At 35.9% G+C, this 20662-nt stretch overlaps 1 protein-coding gene across 3 annotated transcripts; it reads right to left on the minus strand.

Annotated features, from left to right (window-relative positions):
• Positions 1-765: 765 nt before the first annotated feature.
• Positions 766-19535, minus strand: tpd52l1 (tpd52 like 1). Of its 3 annotated transcripts, XM_046836306.1 has the most exons (8): positions 19381-19486; positions 18849-18890; positions 16272-16387; positions 13898-14046; positions 8084-8185; positions 3796-3834; positions 2901-2961; positions 766-2048 (listed from the first exon to the last, which is right to left on the minus strand). In XM_046836306.1, exons 1-8 carry the CDS (start codon positions 19394-19396, stop codon positions 1920-1922), a joined length of 654 nt encoding a protein of 217 aa, XP_046692262.1. In that variant the 5' UTR covers positions 19397-19486; the 3' UTR covers positions 766-1919. The 3 variants fall into 3 exon arrangements, with proteins under 3 accessions (XP_046692262.1, XP_046692265.1, XP_046692264.1); XM_046836309.1 differs by lacking the exon at positions 18849-18890 and having other exon boundaries at positions 19381-19535; XM_046836308.1 differs by lacking the exon at positions 3796-3834 and having other exon boundaries at positions 19381-19482.
• Positions 19536-20662: the final 1127 nt, after the last annotated feature.

Below are 20662 nucleotides of genomic sequence, written 5' to 3' on the forward strand. Positions count from 1 at the left end.
GAGCATTCTGCATTTTAAAAAAGAAAACTGAAGAGAAAAGCCCAAATAGTTCGAGCTGACAGAAAAGATAGCATAACTTTAACCACTATTTACAAACATGGTGATCAGAATAGCATCTCAAACCATACATGTTGAATCTTGAGATCAGTGCTGTCAGTGTCTAGAACAGCAGAAGACTGCATCAAGTTCTACTCCTGTTTACTAAAAAACAGTAAAAATTTACCCTCAAATGACTGTATAAGACTGTAGAAAGAACATTACTCATAATCTTACACTCCAGTGCTCATGTTAGTTCTCACTCTCTAGTGTTCTGTATTGTTTACAGACTATGATCACACTCTTGATGTCACCCAAATGAGGATGGGTTCCCTTTTTTGAGTCTGGTTCCTCTCAAGGTTTCTTCCTCATGACATCTAAGGGAGTTTTTCCTGGTCACAGTCGCCATGGCTGCTCATCAGTGATAATCACACACCGTTCACCTTAACTGTTGATTTCTGTAAAGCTGCTTTGAGACAATGTTGTGAAAAGCGCTATAGAAATAAACTTGACGACTTAAACCTGGAAGCTAAATCTACATTAGGTACAGGATCCCTGAAAGCCCCCTTTTTTTTCATTTGGCCTGCCACTTTAATAAGGAAACACCTGTATCAGCCAATTGTATGGCAGCAGTCAAATGCAAAAAACATGTAAATACAGGTCACAAGTTTTATTGTTTATATCAAAATGCAGAACGATCTCTTTGACTCCAATTGGCAGCCCAGAAACTATTATAAGAATATTTTATTTTGGGTTTTTTTGCACCGAAGAAACAACCAACTCAACACATGAGATGACAAAATGTCTTCAAGGTCCCACCTGAAGTCTTGACCAGAAATTAATCCATCACACATATAATATCAAATACATGGAAATCATAGTTTTATCCAAAGCTACAACAAAACAATCAACATTACGGTTCATGTCCTAGCTCTGTGTTCTAATATCGTCTATGTTTTCTGTATAATAAAAGTGACGTCTCTCTTCCCCCAGACATTCCCACAGATTCTCTACATCACCTAAAGAAAAATCAGATTTCACCTAAAGATATTTAAAATAAACTAGTCCAGAGTGGATTTGAAAAAAAAAAGTCTTAAAATATTTGATGGCTTCATTATTGAAAATCCAATGGAATGTAATTTGGTTACTGTGGGTTTTATTTTATTTCCTGTTGTATATGGAACTTCTAACATTTAAAGTGGCTGCTATTGATATGTGAAGAATATAAGATTACTTTGTGACTTTTTGGATTGGTTTTATTAAGAAGTGGACTAGATTTTGAATAGTGTTGAACATCTATTCTGTCACACAGGTATCTGTAAAAAGAAAAAGAAAAAAAGAAAGAAAAAGTACTCTGCTTCAATTATAACATTAAGTAACCAAAAAAAAAAAACCTAAAAGGGTCATAATTGACAGGCTATTCTGAAACACAAACATTTTCTACCTTAATGCAATAATCTGGAAACTAAATGTAGGGTACAAGTTTATACAAAAACTAAGCAGCTAATAAAACTAAACCAATTGATAACACTGGAGGCTGAAAAACACTGGATTGAAATATTGTTATTGTAATGCTCAATCATCACTTCTGACCACAACTTGTTTTTGTTTTCAAAAAGGCAAATACATTAGACTACAATGCTTTCTGTAAACATTTTGTTACATTTCCTGGACCTCGAATTGGTAAAATGAACTGATCTGGGGGTTTAAAATATTTTAAAACACAGCCTAAATGAAATGCTTGTTCATGGCAAATATTTCATTTAAGACAAGAACCGTTTCCAGTTTCCAGGTGCTGTATCCTCCTAGCCACAGAGGGGCACCAGAGCTTCATCTCCAATCATACAGCAGGCTGTACATTCCTTATTAAGTTTGAGTTGTTCTTAACACTCCTTGTGTTCTCCCAGGTCGTTAGCAGAGGCTGTGGGGCTGGCGTTCTGAGCGCTGGCCTGAGCTGCTGATGAAAGCACGTCCTCGAAATTTCCTCCACTGGCAGTCCCTCCGACCTTTGTCTTCTCAGATGGCAAAGAAAGACAGGGCCATGTTTATTTTCAAACAGCACACACAGCCTAATATACTGTTTCATTAATTACATTCATTTATTTATGAGACAGTCTCGAATTTTAATACTCTTATTGAAATAAAAGAAAAGCAGCTCCTGCAGATTAGGATCTATATTCTGTTTTGTTAGGTTCTGGGTTTGATTACAGAACATGTCGTATTTAAAACAGGGTCACTGACAAGGGTATAAAATAAAAAGCACTGAATGAAGTAAAAGACCGTATTCCAGTCAAGGAAGGGTGCCAATAATTCTGAAGTTACCTGTAGCACAATTTGGTAAGTGTTCAAGTAAGTGAGGTGCATATTAACCATAAATTAGTCACTAAATTCATTCTAAATTACAATTTTTATAGTAAGTGTCTCGTAAGATCAAAATAAGTTGAGCACCCGTCCTAAATTAGCTGTCACTATAGAATTACCTGCGATCTAAATTGCAGCTGAAACTAATACTAAGATTGGCTGATAAATCAACACCTTCCGACCAAAGACATTCAAGATTTTAACACTGCTGTTACATAATAACTTATATTTTCTAATAACACTGATACTGATACTCCCTACTTTACCCACACAATCAGAAAGCCACATGTGTGTTGGCAAAGTGCCAGGAGTGACCATACACATTAATGATTAACGTTACTAGACGAATTGATTTTCCAGAGACTGTGAGACAGAGAGAGAGAGAGAGAGAGAGAGAGAGAGAGAGAGCGCTTCACAGACAGAACTGACGCTTCAGGTTTGTTTGAAACTTGGGTCAATATTGACCCACAGCAGTCATCCACGCCCTGTCCGCTTACACTCACCTTAATGCTCGAAACGGTTGTTTCAACCTTCTCCTCGAAAGACTTGAAGGTCTCAGTGTTCCTGTTGACGTAAAAAAAGTCATATAATGTACAGAAATTCAGTCCAATATGCCATGCCTTTAAAATAACTGTCACAACTGTTATCTGGCCAACAAATTTTACTTACCATTAGCATGTTTGTTAACAGCATGTCATAAAACTAAGTATCGAAAACCCGGTATTAACTAGCCAACAGCTGCATGTCATACACAATATTTAAGAATGCAATGCTAATTATCTGTTAACAGTTATGCTTCCTGACAAACAGTGAGGATGTCATAAAATCTAAGTTGACAGCTAACATCACATACCTCTTTGAATAACACTTAGCATGCTATAAAAGTAACTGGCCAACCGTTAGCATGTCATACAAATTGTTAACAGTATATCATACTATTCAACTAGCTAATAGTTAGCATGTCAATAAACTGGCCAACATGTAGCATGTCATGCTACCTAATATGCTAGCAGCATTTCATATTACAAAATAGAAATAATTATCTAACAGTTAGCATTCGACTTTATGTCTGTGGGATTCTTTTGTCACTTAGACAACTAGACAAATAACACGATAGTAGTTTTATACTTTTTTTTTTACAATTTAACCTCGAAACGGCACCAACTTTGAATAAATGGTACGTTTTTTAGTAACCGTGTCAAAACTAAACATCACATTTCGCTTTTCTGGTGCCGAAATATTTTCAAATTGTATACTGTTTTTACTGTCAGCTCTGTCTTTGTGCCCTAAAATCGTTAATAAGAGCCACCCTCCTTAATTTAATTCAATCAGTTAACTGCTAATCTTTATAAGGAAGCTGTTCTTAATGACCTCATATGCACTTTGATCCACATTTACCTCGTGGTGGGCATGCTCATCGAGTGGCTTATCGAGTAGCTGTCCATAGTTAGCATGGTCAGGTGGGAAAGACACACATTAGCATGACGAAACAGGAAACAAGTACAGATTAAGCAAGCACAACACAGAGGATCTGCTGCAACAGTTACAACAGTGTGATTCTTCCTAAAGGCTGCTGAGGTATAAATGAGCCACATTATCAGAAGGGCATGTTATGTACACAGTTAGCATGTCTCAAGGTCATGGTATCTAACAGTATCTAAAAATGTGCAGCTCTGCAAGTCACGTCAGACTGTACCATAAAGCCTCGAAGCCTTGATTTTTATAATGCAATGTAACCAAGTTGAACTTGATACTTATTATTTTAACACAGAGCTGTGACATTCTCTGACACAGGATTATTTGATGTCATTTAACTATTTTATTGCCGTTTTGTAGTTTCATCTTGCAAAGGGGCCTGTTGGACAGATTTCAGTGGGTCCTCAAAAGTCATTCAATTTAAAGAAATAATTACATGAATACATATAAAAAATAAAATTTAATGACACTATTGTACCTGATATTAGCTATTCTAACATGGCAGGAATTTCATTATTCAATCTTGTTACTATTCAAGATCCAGTGGTCCAGTGGTAACTCATGGAGATTACGTTCTTAAACCTCCGTGAGTTCCCAAAAATCCGCGAATTTTGGACGCACCCCCGCAGCCCCTATGGTACCTCAGTGAATTAATCTAGACATTATGTCACTTTAATACAATAATGTTTTAAAAATTTTTATGAAATTTGTTATTGAAAACAGTTTATAATGTTATTCCCGACGTTCCTAAATGAATTCCCACGAATTTGAAGATAATCCGCAACTTGATGTTAGTTCGGTTCCAAATGAAAACCCGCAAATTATCGGTGGTTGACTGTATAAACTCTATATCTATTTGTTTTTAACTAACATTTTAAAAGAATATTAACAAATTCATTAAAAAGCTTGATGATGAACAATGTAATTAGTAGGAATGAAAAAAATCCTTTCATTCATTGTCATCCATTCATTTATTATTTCTTTCCATTCTTTCATATAAAAGTATCATATCTCCAGCTTAAGGCTGTGATTGGCCAGTACCTACATTTCATGGTGGCCTGACAGTAACACACTGATGAAAGTAAAACTAAATATAAGGAGGAAGTAGATTTACTTGTGACATGAATGCAGTGTTCATTTCTTGATTCATTACATGCTGCTTGAGTACTAGCTTCAGCTATTTGAGTATGAAAAATCTTACACATTCTGGTGTGTGTGTTTCAGAAGTCACTATCCTCAGACACAAAACAAACATCAGTCCACACACAGTATCTTACCCTATTGAACTCAATCTTTTGAAGTGCAACAGGAGAAACATAAAACGTTAACATTTAGATCGTTTTATCCCGGCAAACAATCACTTATGGGATGTGTATTAGTGCGATCTAACATCAAATTCACACCATCTCAGAATACATACACAGAAAAGCATGCAAAGCAGTCCAAAACACACTTAAAACCCAAGGTCCCTTATCTTACACAACATGGGGATTAAAAATCATTTACATGCTGCTGAATGATTTTCTCATCCTGAGCATTGAGTCCTGTGCAGTTTTGTACAAGTAATAAGGCAGGATCATCATATACTACATGTGCTTATCTAAACAAATGTATTCATAGAGACTCCTAATCAGTGTACACATCAGAGGTCGAAGTATTCATCGGTTTTGTTGATTAATAGGCACCGATAGTTGATTTCAGGAAATATCGACAAAAATCCATACCTATAGTTTTTCCCGTCTGCGTCTGTTGCTGGACCGGCTAAGAAGGTCCGCTGTCGTTACGAGAGCGGCCTCTAGAGGCGAATCACTGGCGCTACGTGCTGTTTGTTTTTACACTTGAGAGTGCTCGCTGCACGGAGAGCGATATATCATTTATTACTTATACTATTATTTATTACTTAATATATTTATATTTCTGTCAGAACATTTTCATGATTATTTTACATGGAGTGTTTGGTTTTTTTATACAGTATATATTTTAAAAACTATTGGTTGATTAATAGGTTATCGGCAAGTACAATCCAACCTAGCTTTAGGTATCAGTAAAATCTACTATCGGTTGCCATCTAGTAAACATGCAGGGAAAAGATTGTTTTAAAATGTAATACACACACACACACACACACACACACACACACACACACACACAGACCCACCTCCTGGAACAGAGTAAGTCAAGGCCAAACATGCTGGAGTAAATCAAACAGAACGAAAGCATTATTTGTTTTGAGCACAATTATAATGTGGGAAACAAAAGTGTTAGTTATTTTAGCAAATGATCAAGAAGAAAAAGAAAAAATTGTATTTGATGTTTTATTCTTCAGGGCGGTAATTAAATGACTGCATCACTCTTTTCGTTAATATTTTACATACACCCTGTTGTGCCATTTCTTCTATTTTTACCATATTAGAAGAAACCTATCCTGACATCATATCTTCACAAATCTGAGCATGCTGGTACAAAATCTCTTGTGATTCTCGACCGAACGTCAAAGCAGACATTTTCGGGATTACAGGGGGATTTATTGTGTCTCAGGAGAAACACTTGACAAAACAACATCTCTTGAGGAGGACACCTTTTCTTTCTATTTCATCTTGGTGCTGTTCATGAGAAGCTACAGACATAATAAGATGTTTCGTTTTTTTTATTGTTTGCCTCTGGTTTTGGTTAAGAGCTTGAAAGCTGTTTTTAAACTCAAGTTTGGTTCAAATAACTGGTCATTAGTCTTCATAGAACCATCACTTAGGGTTTGTTTGAAGCCCACACACCATGCAAGACAGCCAATTCTTTGAGCTCTCAAACTTTGGTGTCTAATAGCATGATAGCACTAAAACACAGTATTAATATTATCTTTTTTTACAGTATGGAATATATAATCGCTTTGCTTAATTAGTAGATTGATGCTACTCTATTCTCAGACATTCTCTATGACGCTCCAACTATTTACTGTCTCACTTTTCAGGCCACGTGCTTCAGAATCTTGTTACAGCTGCAGTCTGATTGAATAGTTAGCCTTTTAGCTATAGACGCTTCTATACACCAGTTTCCAAACATTGTGGGAACAAGCTTTTCTCAGCAATATATAGTTTTAGCTAGCGATATATAGGATTTTTGCTTGAAAGTCTAATACTAGATTAGATTAGATTAGATTAAATTAGATTTAACTTTGTCATTGTGCAAGGTACATTTACAGAGCCAATGAAATGCAGTTAGCATCTAACCAGAAGTGGATAAGTGGCCTATTTACAATAAATAACAGTATAATATAAAATATACAGGATATGAGGGTGATTAATATGCAGGCAAAGTAGGAATAGTATACAACTTTTTGTATGGTTATACATATTTGTACAATTAATTGGGTTTTTTTTTTTCTACAGTGGCATTTGGATGATGAGTAATCGGGTAACTGTCTGAGAATCTGGGTCTGTGGAGCACCTAAATTACGTTGAATTAGATTAAGATAATCACATATTAGATGTTAGAGACATTATGGAAATTACAGAAAACTATTTTGCAAAGAAAAGGCTGGCTTTTCAATCAAAGTTTTTGCTTAAAGCGATTTAGTCAAGTCAAGTAGCTTTTATTATCATTTCTATCATATATACTGTAGCTGATGCACTACACAGTGAAATGAGAAAATGTTCCTACACAACCCTGGTGCTCCATTAAAAATTTTGCATACAAGTGTGCTTAATTTAGTAGTAAATGTAGCATTCAAGTATCCTGATTCTCTGCAAGAGTCGTAGGATTCACAAAAATACTGATGCCAGTAAACCTTGTTCATTAGAATATTAAGCTATGTTCATTATAATGGACTGATTAGTGAATTCATTTCATTTCTGATATCATACACAAATGTTTAGCCCTAGCACTTGTTGATAAAATATTATGAAAGACGTTTAGTACTAAAGTCTCCACTACTGTGGGACAGGAGCAACCTCTGATGCTGAATGCAGTCTGGCAAAAGCTGTTCATGTAATACAATCTCAGGGAGACTGTCTGGAGTAAAGCGCTCTCGGGCATCACACACAGCTGGCATGTCCTCAGAGTGGACGACGGTGGACAGAGTGCATATTGTGCTGTTAATTGGAAAAAGCTGCTGCTCCTGGCAGTTCTACAGGACGGTGAGGGACAGAGCAGAGAAGCAAAGCAAATGAAGGAAGAAATAAAGGAGTAGGTTGAAGAAAAAATAAAGCTACTATACCTCATGTCCCCAATCTTTTTGCTTACGGCCGTTCCAAAGTTGCTGATGGCCGATGTGGTCTTTTGGCCTGCCGTGCTCAGAGTCTCCGAGGTCTTTTTATACCTGTTGATGACATAAAATACTGCTAGTCAACTTCGTTTGAGAAATAACATGTCAAGTAGCTAGACTGCATCTCAGGACATTCATCATCAATTAGAACGGTTGTTATGAGCTATATAAAGATACTGTACACTATTGCGATTTAATATGTGCAAAATGGTTGGATCCATGTAATTTATTTTGTTGATGTGTGAGATCCGTGGTTTTAACCTTTTTGTTATAGTGATACACGAGACCCACAAATAGGCTTTTCAGGTTTTTTTTTTGGTAATTCACTAAAAAGGATAAGATGCAACACCTAAATGATGTACATTTCCTTTACTAGCACTTCTAAACTACTAAAGCTTTCTAGGCAAAGTCTGACCTCTGCAAATGATGGTTTTGTGAATCAATAGAACACAAAAGGGCTGGGCTCTAGTATTTAGTCAATAAAATGCACAGGGTAGAGTGCGCTGTTCATCCTTTATGCCAGAGGTCCCTAAAATACAGCCAGCAGGCCGAAATGTGGCCCGCAACCAAATTTGGAACGACCCTTTGAACATATCAGAATCAGAATCAGAATCTGGCCGAATCTGGCCCGCCCACACATTTGGAACAACCCTTTGAACATATCTTGACATATGTTAAAAATGTATTTCAAATATCTTCTAGTCATATCATATCTGTATTTGATAATAAAGGTTGACTTTCAAACAAAAATTTTCCTTAGTTATTAACAAAGCTTAAAATATTTTCGTTAGATTCACCCCCAACCAACAAAACGGTTCATTCAACATAATCGTGATCGAGCAGGTGCTACCGCATGTGAGCCAACGAGTAAATTCAATGAGGACACAATAAAATAGGCAAAGCGGTTAATACAGAGAAAAGGTGTGTACAGAATGCAGGGTATAGTTTGTCTTATCGGTCAAGGAACACCGTTTCTGTATTTTGTTCAAAGAATACAATCAAAGAATACAATCTGTCACTCCGGCTTAATTTTCTTTTACAGACTGACCCCGCCTACCATTAAAAAAAAGGAAAAATGATGTGTCCCAAGTTATTATTTCTTCCCTCTCCTGCTTGGAGTTTCTTGTTAGCAATGTTCACACCAACATTGTAAAAATCAACATTTCACCAGCTTGTAATACTGCATACTAAACACTTTTAAACACTAGGTTATAATGAATCAGCTGTCATGATGTATAGAATTGAAGTGAAAGAAACAGCACTTATGAGTATAGTGATGAGAATAAAGTCTGGACAGGTCCTGACAGTTTAATGGATTGAAAATAGAGGTTGCTTTAATTTTGCATTAAACCTTCTAGTTCCCCTAAATGTAGTCAAGTAACAAAGACACTAAACTTTAGTGTGTAGAATTTTCTGCTGTTCTTTCAATATGTAGCTATGATGTAATTAAGTAATTCAAGCTAATAGTAGCTGGATTTTGCTTACAATGACCTCAATGATCTCTTGGCACAGCTATAACATTAATTGTATGAAATAGAAGAATAAATCTGCATTAAAATTTTATATATAGTATAGACAACTTGATTTGTAATGATTCAGACATAAGATTCATTTATAAACGTCCCCTTTGTTAGCTACATCAACCTCATTAAAAAGCTGAGTTAAACAATATACATCAAGGAATAAGGAAACATTGGGTGAGACTGAATTGTGAATTGATCCCACTGTGCTATCTGATCTCCACCCATGTCTGCTCACCATGGCACCTGTGACCTGAGACGAAGCCTTTCATTAGAGCAATGAGTTACCAGCGTCACTGGGCGTAACTTCATAACTTAATAAACACAGTCAGGTTCATACTGTACCAGTTAATGATGCTTCAGCAGTGACACGATGGAATTTTGGCTTAGGGAGTGACACCATTTAATTAAAATGATGCTTACAGTTAATGGTAAAGCTCGGCAAAATGACAATATAATATAGATGCCGTGATAAACAGTCAGAAATATATATATATATATATATATATATATATATATATATATATATATATATATATATATATATATTAGGGCTGAAACAGTTTCTCAAGTAAATTATTTGCATCGATGATTCGTTTAGTCCATTTAACCATATACAGTGCACTGTGTTTCCCATCGGACCATTATTAACGAAGCACCACCCACTAATCTCTGGAGCGAGGGGTGAGGAGAAGATTCAGGCAAAAAACCAACAGTTTTAATATTATTTTATGTGTATGGACTTGTTCCACCTTCTTGTCCACAAAATTTTGCCACTTACAAAAGATTCAGAATAAACTTGCAGTGAAATGAAAACCTAATCAGGTCTATAATTATAAAATATAAGAGAATATGAGAAAATGTCTCAAAAAGTAAGAGAAGATACAAGAAAATAATTTCTTTAATGATTAGGTGGTATTTATAAAATAGCCACAATGCCTTCCAAGCCTTGAGCTATAGTTAGGCTGAAACTTTAAAGGTAAGCTGCACAACATAAATGCAATGTTTAGTTTATTATTATTACTATTATTCTGCTGTATGCCTTAGTTTTGAGTTGTACTATGGTTACCTTTTTAAAGTCATTTAAAATTGATTTTATTAATATATTTGTAATTACATTTTGACGTAATATGACAATTAAATGCACTAAATATGTTTCAATTTTTACAGAGTTTCTTGTTTCAGCAATACAAATGTAAATTTTTCTAAAAAGGAAACAAGTTACTTGTTCAGCTAATTTTCACTTGTATATTTAGTATTGCCCCTTAATAGAAGGAAAAGAACTTAACCGATTACTCGATTAATTGATAGAATAATAGGTATATTAGTCTTTGTATTTGCTGTTATAATAACCTCCGTCCTAGATTTTGGAATGTGCTTGTGGATGTGATCATTCCACCACAAGGGCTTCAGTGAAGTCAGGTTCTGATGTAGGATGAGGAGACTGAAGGAGAAGTTACTGTTCCAATTCATCTCAAAGATGTTTAATAGCATTGAGGTCACTCAGGATCATTGACTTCAACCCATATTACCATATTTTTGTCAAGCTGGAACACGTTTTTGGCTTCTAGTTCAGCAGGAACATTTTATGCTACTGAATTCAATACAATCCTATACAATTGTGTGTGTTGACCACATCATGTCCATTTTAGTGTCAATTTAACAAATTATATATAAAAAATTTATCAATCCAAACATTGGAGTTGACTGAATCACGTGAGGGTGAAATTAGATCAAATTAAGAGAAATGGACCTAATTCTATTCAGTTCTGTTTGTAATCAGCTACTGTAATACCACATCGTCATCAGAATCAGACAGAGATAAGTACAGATTGCAAATTATGGAATAAAAGCGGTTAAAAAAACTGCTGTTTTTTTTTAACAGAACAATTGGGCTCTATTAATCAGTGACTATTTCCACAAGAGTGGAATAAAGATTAAATTAATTTAATATTTTGTTTAATTTATTTGATGAGACCGAGACTGATGTGAATGTTGCTACAGTCAAAACCCATTCATCATTGTGTATATCTTTATTTAAACCTCTTCTCTCCTTTAACTTCTCAGTGCAGTTTCTTATATTGTCGCAACATAATGCTAGGAAAAGAACTGCACATTGATCTTCACCTCAATGTTCTTACCTTCAAACAATTTCAACAGAAAACAAACTCCAGCTGTATCTTATTTTGGCTGTGAAGGACACTTGTGACGCAGCCTTGAAATCTGTCCAAAATAAGTAACTTTACAAGACTGATGTACTTGAGCTGTCTTTTTACTGGGAGAGACCTTGTTTCAGTATTTTGGGAGTGTGAACGCTGCCCGAATGTGCTGCTTACCTAATCAGCCTTGCACAAGAATACAAGCCATGGGGTAAATGCAAGGTAAAGACAACTAATTATATATATATATATATATATATATATATATATATATATATATATATATATATATATATATACACACACACACACACACACACACACACACACACACACACACACACACACTATATTAAATTATTGCCATTATTTTTTCCAAAATAAAATGCCAATGTCTGCTTTAACTTATAACTTACCTGCTGTTCAATAATTACATTTTGTAATGAGATTTCAGGCTGTGGATCTGCTGTAAGGGGACAGGAGTGTTACCGTGTGCTAAATGGGTCTGTGCAGATGGTCTAGCAGCTCTACTAATGTCGTCCCGCTAATAGGCCGCTTCTGAATGCGAATCTGTTTGTCTGAGTGATGCTGACCCGAGCTATAGTTGCATTTCGTTTTGTGACAACCGTAAAGCAAATCTAGCAAAGTGCCTCCAGGACTGAAGAAGCTGCAGGAAAATTGCTTTCCTGTTTGTAAACAGATCACATATATACATCACATATATAACAAGACAACCACAGGCAGGCATCCGAAAAAAAAATATAATGTATTCTGTGTATTTATACAGTAGCTGTAGCACAGCAACAAAATGGTTTGTAGATCCTAAATGTGGGTTTAATACGCATTACAAAATATATACATTATTAAATTTCATGTCTAATCTTTAAGTCAGTTAAAGGCAAGATTCTGCTGAATGTAAAATATAATGGGACCAAAGTTTATCCATAATGAGCAACAGTGGCAAGGAAAAACTCTGAGATGGATAAAAAAAAAACCTTGAAAGAAACCAGCCATAAAAGAGAATCCATCGTCATGTCCACAGTGATGGGTCATGCTGGCATGTATACCAAATGTTTAAAATTAATAGAGCCTTAATTAATCTTTTTTTTTGCAGCTTCTTCCCAATTTTACACTGCCCAGAGCCTTGACAATTATTACTTGTACTTACTCAACAGCATATATTTGTTTGTTGCGCATATATTTACATATTTATCTGCGCTTGTCAGTTTGCACAATGCTACTATTTGCACTTCTGGTAAATGATAAACTGAATGTCATTGCTGTGTACCTGTTTAACACCTGTTAAAGGTGTTTCTAGTAAAACTGGCTTCCCTTCTTCTGTTTTTATCCTAATTGGACAAGTTTCAATATTTATAATCATATTTCAATACCCATTGATGATGACCCCGGCCTAACTAAACATTGTGATACAAACTGTGAAACATCTGTAATGTGATTATACTAAATAACAGCAATCTTGGAATGTTGTTAGATTAATAAGTTTAGTGGACCACAACTAAAGAGAAGTGTTCTGCATTCAGAATTATGCATCAGGAACAAGGGTCAAAACCAGGAAATGCTTTCTATATAAAAGAAAGGACATAACAGCATAAAAAGTCTTTACAATAAGCAACAACAAATTTCTTTCGGCTTCTCCCATCAGAGGTCGCCACAGCGGACCATCCGCATGTTTGATTTGGCACGTTTTTACGCTGGATGCCCTTCCTAACGCAACCCTCCCCATTTATCCGGGCTTGGGACCGACACTTAGGCTTGTGCAACCCTAATGACTGGGGTTGGTTCCCTGACCGGGGATCGAACCCGGGCCGCAGCGGTGAGAGCGCCGCATCCTAACCACTAGACCACTGAACCGAAAGTCTTTACAATAAGCAATGGCACAAAAAAAGTTCAAGCAAGTTCATTTAGGGCTAACAATGAACAGGTAAACACAATCAGGTAACAAAATAATGACTGGATAAGAGCAAACAAAACACTATAACGAAAACAAAGACTGCATAAGTAACAGTCAGCTGGATAATCTTTTACAGGGATGTGAAGCAGGATATCAGTAGAAGTTGTTTACTTACACTGTGCTTGACTGAACACCATTCCAGCTCTTGCTTAGGTTCTGTTTCAGCTCACTTAATGTCGTCAAACCCAGCCTGTGCTTTAGCTCAGCTTGATGCTTCTCTTTGGAGGCCAGCACTTGTTTCAGTGTGACAATTTCTTCCTCCAACTGATAAAAAAATACAGGTTTTTGCCTTCAAGATTGAGTTTTAGAAGCAAACCAGAAAAATAAAACAGGAGTAAAAAGGCTCACAGCTGGAAGCGTACTCAGAGGGCTATAATTGCATTTGTAGCAGGTGGTGATTGTAGTTGAACTGATGCACAGCACCGGACAAATCATACTTTTTATATCGCAGTGAATTGATTAAGTTAAAAGGTTATTATTATTGTATAGCATATGGCCACTTTGTATGTTAGAAAAGCGCATTAATACAGACTAATGTGATTATATATACACAGTACAGCGCAACATCGATGTAATCAATTTAATTATAACAGAATATACCTTTGTAAAATATCCCATCATAGATCATAAAAAATTTAACTTGAATTTATCACAGGGGTTGTTGATTTTATTCCAAAAATATTTACTAAAAGATTCTTTCTTTTCACAATTTTATTCACAACATTATTATAATGGGCTGTATATGAAATTATTGTGAAAAAACTGTAGTTCTATGTAAAATCAGACAATGATCCCCATTTTCACAACACCTTTGCGAATTTCCGACTGTGAAGTATTGAATCAGGCTCCTGCTATCGAAGCATCGAATCTTCAACTATTCGAGGGCACCCCTATATATTTAAACAAAAACTTTTAACCCTATGTTCCTATGGTGTACAATATGAGAAACTGTGTTCTCTTTTTACACTGCATGAAAAAAAAATAAAAATTAATATACACGATATTGCCAAAAGTATTGGGTCACCTGGTCACAATATGTGAATTTTGATCATTGCATTCCACATATAGTCCTAATTTGCTCTTGTAATTCCCTCCACTCTTCTGGAAGATGTTCCACTAGACTTTGGAGTGTGCTTATGGATATTTGTGTTCATCAGCCACAAGGGTGTTATGAAAGGCAGGTACTGATGTAGGTGAGGAGACCTGGGGTGCAGTCAGCGTTCACATTCATCCCAAAGGTGTTCAGTAGGGATCAGAACTCTATAAAAGCCCACTCAAGATCTTCCTCTCCACAGCATGTAAACCATATCTCCAAGAAGCTCACTTTGTGCACAGGGGCATTGCTGGAACAGGTTTGGGTTTCCAAGTTCAAGTGAACGCAAAATTTAATTATAGCGCATCTAAAGACGTCCTGTACAATTGAGCGCCTTCAGATTTGTGGTAACAGTTTGGAAAAGAACCACATAAAGCAGGAAAGTTCAGGTGACCCAATACTTTTGGAAATATATTGTATTTGTGTTTAAATGTGAAGTCAATGCATGAAGTTAAGTAGGAGATTTCAAATTTACGATCAAATTAAATGGTTCTTATTTCTGATCCTGTACAGACTAATCCCATTTGGTTGGGTTTGGTTTTGGAAGCTTGTGAGGTGTGTCTGTAGACACACTGAATGAAAACATTTGTTTTGTAAAAGTCAATAATAAGAGGGTTTGTTTTTTTCTTTTCTCGTTATTGAATCTTGTCCATGGTGCAGCTATAAATATAAAAATATTTGAAATCTGCTCTTCCCAGGCTCTCGGCTACTGGGTATTGTTTAGATCTTTCCCCTGATTATCTTTACATCTTGTCAAGCACTGAGTGAGAAAACAAACAAGGATGGATTTTTTTTTTCGTTAGTGTGGTTGGAAAATAGGGAAGCACTGGTTCTTGTTTTCATAACCCTGTGTCAAAACTACTGCACTTCCTGCTCTATTTGCTCCTATAAATCCTCAATAGATTGTTTTCAAAAATGATACGTACTACCTTCTTCCCATGTGACCAAGAAGCATTTACTATTTCATGTAAAGTAATTCCTGCCAGTTTTTTTAGAATAGCTTTTTTTTTATTTATTTGTCACATATACAGTACAGCACAATGAAATTCGTTCTTTGCATATCCCAGATTGCTCAGAAGCTGGGGTTAGAGGGCAGGGTCAGACATGATACGGCACCCCTGAAGCACAGAGGGTTAAGGACCTTGCTCAAGGGCCCAAGAGTGGCAGCTGAGGAATACCGGGGCTTGAACCCCCGACCTTCTGATCAGTAACCCAGTGCCTTAACTACTGAGCTACCACTCCCCCAGTTCCCAATAAGGATAGACACAACCATAAAGCAAAAATAGGAAAATGATCAACCTCATCCTTACACCTTTTGACTTTGGTGTCTGGACAATCTGTACTCTTGATGGCGAGCTCAGTGATGGATTTCAGTTAAAAACATAAGAAAAAGTACCTTGATCAGATCATTCTGCATTTCCTTTCTCTCTTCATCTGTTATAGTATTGTTCAGCTCTGCCTCTGACCCCATGCCCTCCTCCACATCCTGATCTGGGACTTTTCCTGAAGGTCCTGAGACAGCAAAAAAAAAAAACGCAGGTCAGCCACTCATTTTTCCGTCAATAAATAAAATTGGCAGCACCAATGATCATAATTTATAATATACTTAAATATACAATCTCATGCAAATGTACTGCAGTTCTATGCAACATTAATGGATTTCTAAAGAAAGTAAAAAAAAAAAAAAAAAAAAAAATCACCCTCATTGCGTTTTTACAACAGACATCAACCATGATGCCATAAATTATTATATATTTAATATAATTTCCTTATACATAATTACGTTTTTATTTGTATTAAGATTTTTAACCCCTAATCTAGGTCATCTGGACAATCCCATGAAAGAAAATTCCACTCCAGCTCTAGTTCACTGGAAGTTTTCACATTATTTTGTGCCATTAATTTAGAACAGGCCTCAGACCCTATAAAAGGGCTCTGTTTTAGTTTCTGGTTGAATGGCTTCCATTTATCCAGAAACACAGCAGGTGTTTTAAGGTTACCGCAGCTGGAACGCAATTTATAACTCAGTTACACACAGCGAGTAGAAGAGGGAGATATCCATTGCTGTGCCATTTCATTAGTAGATTTATACAGACTCTAATAAGAAAGAAAATAAGATGCCAAAAAGGTCACCCTGCTCTTAAACGAAACTCAAGTTGAGTTGAAGGACAATTCTCTATGTTGTACTAGAAGTGAATAATTCCAATAGATAAATATAAAGTTATATAAATAGATGATTACTATACAATACTATACTATGACCCTGGAGTCATAAGGGAGGTAGAGCTTTGTGAATATTGGTATGAATAAGAAATTGAGTCCAGTAACTCAAATAGCTCAAATTTAACCCAGCGAGAATAAATTTCACTTTATTGCACCATTTGGACAACCATTAAGCTGCCAAAAACAGTCAGGTCACTGACAGCGTGGCATGAGGAAGCAGAGGTCAGTGTTTTACCATTGATTAATCTTAATTAATTGATTGATCTAAAGTAATATGGGGGATTATTGGACATGACTAAACTCGACTCATCGTCACTGGGTATGTGTGAAATCATCTGTGATCAGCTGTGTTTTTTATCAGCAGTGTCCCTATAAATTATTGATACCGGAACACCACACCAGCACGCTTTTCTCCTAACACCAAGCTGAAAGACCTACCTGATTGGAGATAAACTTCATCTCCATTCGATTAGCAAAAAAAAACAAAACAGAAGCACATGAACTACAGCATACCTGTAGGACGTGAGCATGCGGAACTTACATGCACGGTGAAATGGCACTTGTGCCCATGCTTGATTGTAACGTCATGCAAATCATCACCAAAACACAGAGGAACACAACGGAAGCCCCTCTGTTCTAACAGAAATTAAAACACACCACACTATTAAACCTCATGCAGAAATACAACAGGCAGAATGAAAAACAGGACAGATGATGTTGCCCAAACGCATCCTTTTCTGTTAAACTGATTCAGACTTGGAAGGGGAATTTTATTGCTGCCAAATAAATAACCATCACAAAGCTGACCCCTCTCCCTCATCACTCTGCCCATCAAAAGCTTTTCTGCAGAAACACACCTGTTTCTTATCCCAATACACTTGGCTTTACCCATTAAAACTACTTTATAGCTTCTGTAACTTTCCCCTCAGCAGTTTTCTAGTGATTTTTCTAGCTCCGCCCATCAAAGCTACCTTCAACAACGCACTAGGCTCCACCCTCTCTTTTATCCGCAGCCATCCATTGGCTGTGCATCTGTAGCTATACAGAGAACCCATTCCACTGCATTTCTTTTGAGTTATACACCCGACTCCACCCATTTAAGCTTCCTGCAGCCATCTATTGGACCCATGTCTGTAGAAATACACCCAATACTTTCTTTTGTCAGTTTGTTTGGAGCTACAACATCTACCGGTTTTGCCCCTCCCTTAACTCTTTGCCTAACAATATATACAATAGCAAAATCTATAAAACAAAACATTCAACTGCGTGAAAAATCATCTTGCAATTAAAAGGAAAAGTATGGCAGTTGTTGTTCATGTCTTACAGCAGCAAATACAAAATTGATGTAAATGTTCGATGTGACACCAGACCCTAAAGTCAAATTCGATATATTGTGGTTGGATTTCTTGACATTTTACATCAACAGACTTGCAATGTAAAGTATGAGGTCTAACACCTGTCCCTAATTCCAACCTTAGCCTTCAACCTTCAAAGTGCGAATTGTTTAACTATTGTAAGCGTGAGACCTGATCACATGATCACTGCCCTGGAGAAACAGGTGACAGTTACTGTTCCAGGTCTAGGTGGTATATGATTATGGATTTGTCACTCAAACATCAACAGGAGCTTAGTGGGAGTCCTGGGGATTCAAACTCACACCCTTTTCACTACCCTGAGCACATATACTTCAAACTTTAATATTCACCACAAGCTGTTATGTTCAGTTGACATTCATTGTTTAACATCTTACCACATTCGTCTGCTTCAGGGGTCAGAATGCTGGAAGCCAGCTCTGTCAAGATTATACATACAGGAACATGACAACACACAGGCTTGAGTAGAAACCTTACAGACAGGATTAAGTGCCAGACATTAAGTGAAAGACAGCTTCAGTTCTTACAACAAAGCACTTGGTATAAGTCAAGTCACAGGATTTGGGCTTGAATAAGTGAGTGAAACAGTCCTAAGATCCTATCAAGAAGTAAAAGGTATAAGATGCAGCAGCAACTGATTCAAGTCAACCCCATGACCTTGGTTTGGTGCATGTGTGTTTGTTAGGCTCCAACCTGTTATGCATTTATTAATAGTGCTAAACATAATAAAAATCCACTTCAAAGATCTTACCACTAGGGACATTTCTAATGCATTGTAATCCAGATGTTTTTTATGACATTTGATTTATTTATAAATTAGGTTATTTGACACTGCAAGGGTTTTTATTATATTTTTTCAAGTTTATGTACAGAATGTGCCCCAAAAACAAAATAAAAGATGAAGCTCACCTTGTCTTTGCTCCATGCCACTGTAGTGAAATGAGTGTTTCAGTGTGCAGAACCAACACACAAGTTCTATGTTGGTGGAGTTAAAGTCAGCTGCTGTTTAATCCAAGTCAACTCCCACATTTCACTCTGGTTTCTGTGTTGCCAAATCACCTCTACACGGTTGCCAGGTAGTTTACTAACCAAATCCTCAGGTTAAATCCATTCTCTGGCTGTGCTCGAATTACATTGAACCCAAGGTTATCATTTTTTATAATCAGAAACATTCTTTAGAGATTTAAAAATATGCATAACCCAGGTTTAATACATTTTTTGGACTTGTTACATGACAACGATGCTCTCAAATATGAAAGTTTTGAAAGGCCATGCATTGAAATATGTATTTTTCTTGTTTTCTATCACAACTTAATTTTCTTATGGTTATTATCCACGATGCTGCAATGATGCTTCTTATAGAACATGAGATCACAAGAAAATTTTGTTGTGATCACTAAGAAAACAAGAAAGATTTGGTTTTGTTTATAATCCGTGCTGTCTTACGACTTCTAAACTCTAATGAGTAAAACTTTGTAAATGAATGTGATAGGGCTGAGATTTTGTAGCATAGAATTAGCATATGCATAAAGATTATGTACACAATTAACTAACATCTGCACTAATGGAATACGAATATCAAATGTATATTATATTATTTTCAATAATGTACATATCAGGGTTATAAAGTGCTCACATTAGTCAAAAAATGTAATTAATGCTTTCCTTCAGAAAAGAACTGGATAATAAATAAATGGATTTATACATTTATACATTTTTATGATTATATCACGTTGTAAAATGTAGTTAACATAGGGTTTTTTTTTATTATTATTATTGTTTTGTTGTGTTAAAAGACATAAAATATATGAAATTATCCACCCCACCCAATAAAAATATGTAAAAACTAGAAACTGTATTTCCAGGAATAAAATAATTATCCCTAATCAATAACCATTATACACCTTGTATCAATAAATACACATTGTTTTTAGCTAACGAGAAAAGAAATATCTGGCAACCCGCACGAGGAGCGTTAATACACTAAGAGGCAACATAACTTTAAGTGCTGAAATTGTACTTGTCAGTTGACATTTTTTATATTTAAAAAATAAATAAATAATAAAATACAATTTAATAATAATAATAATAATAATAATAATAAGTATGATTAATAAATATAAGAATAAGTAAAAAAAAAAATTAACTTATTGTGCTTTCCAAGAATGCAGTTTTATTTCCCCGTAAACTA

Source organism: Silurus meridionalis, chromosome 23 (assembly GCF_014805685.1).
Source record: "Silurus meridionalis isolate SWU-2019-XX chromosome 23, ASM1480568v1, whole genome shotgun sequence".
Classification (NCBI taxonomy): domain Eukaryota; kingdom Metazoa; phylum Chordata; class Actinopteri; order Siluriformes; family Siluridae; genus Silurus; species Silurus meridionalis.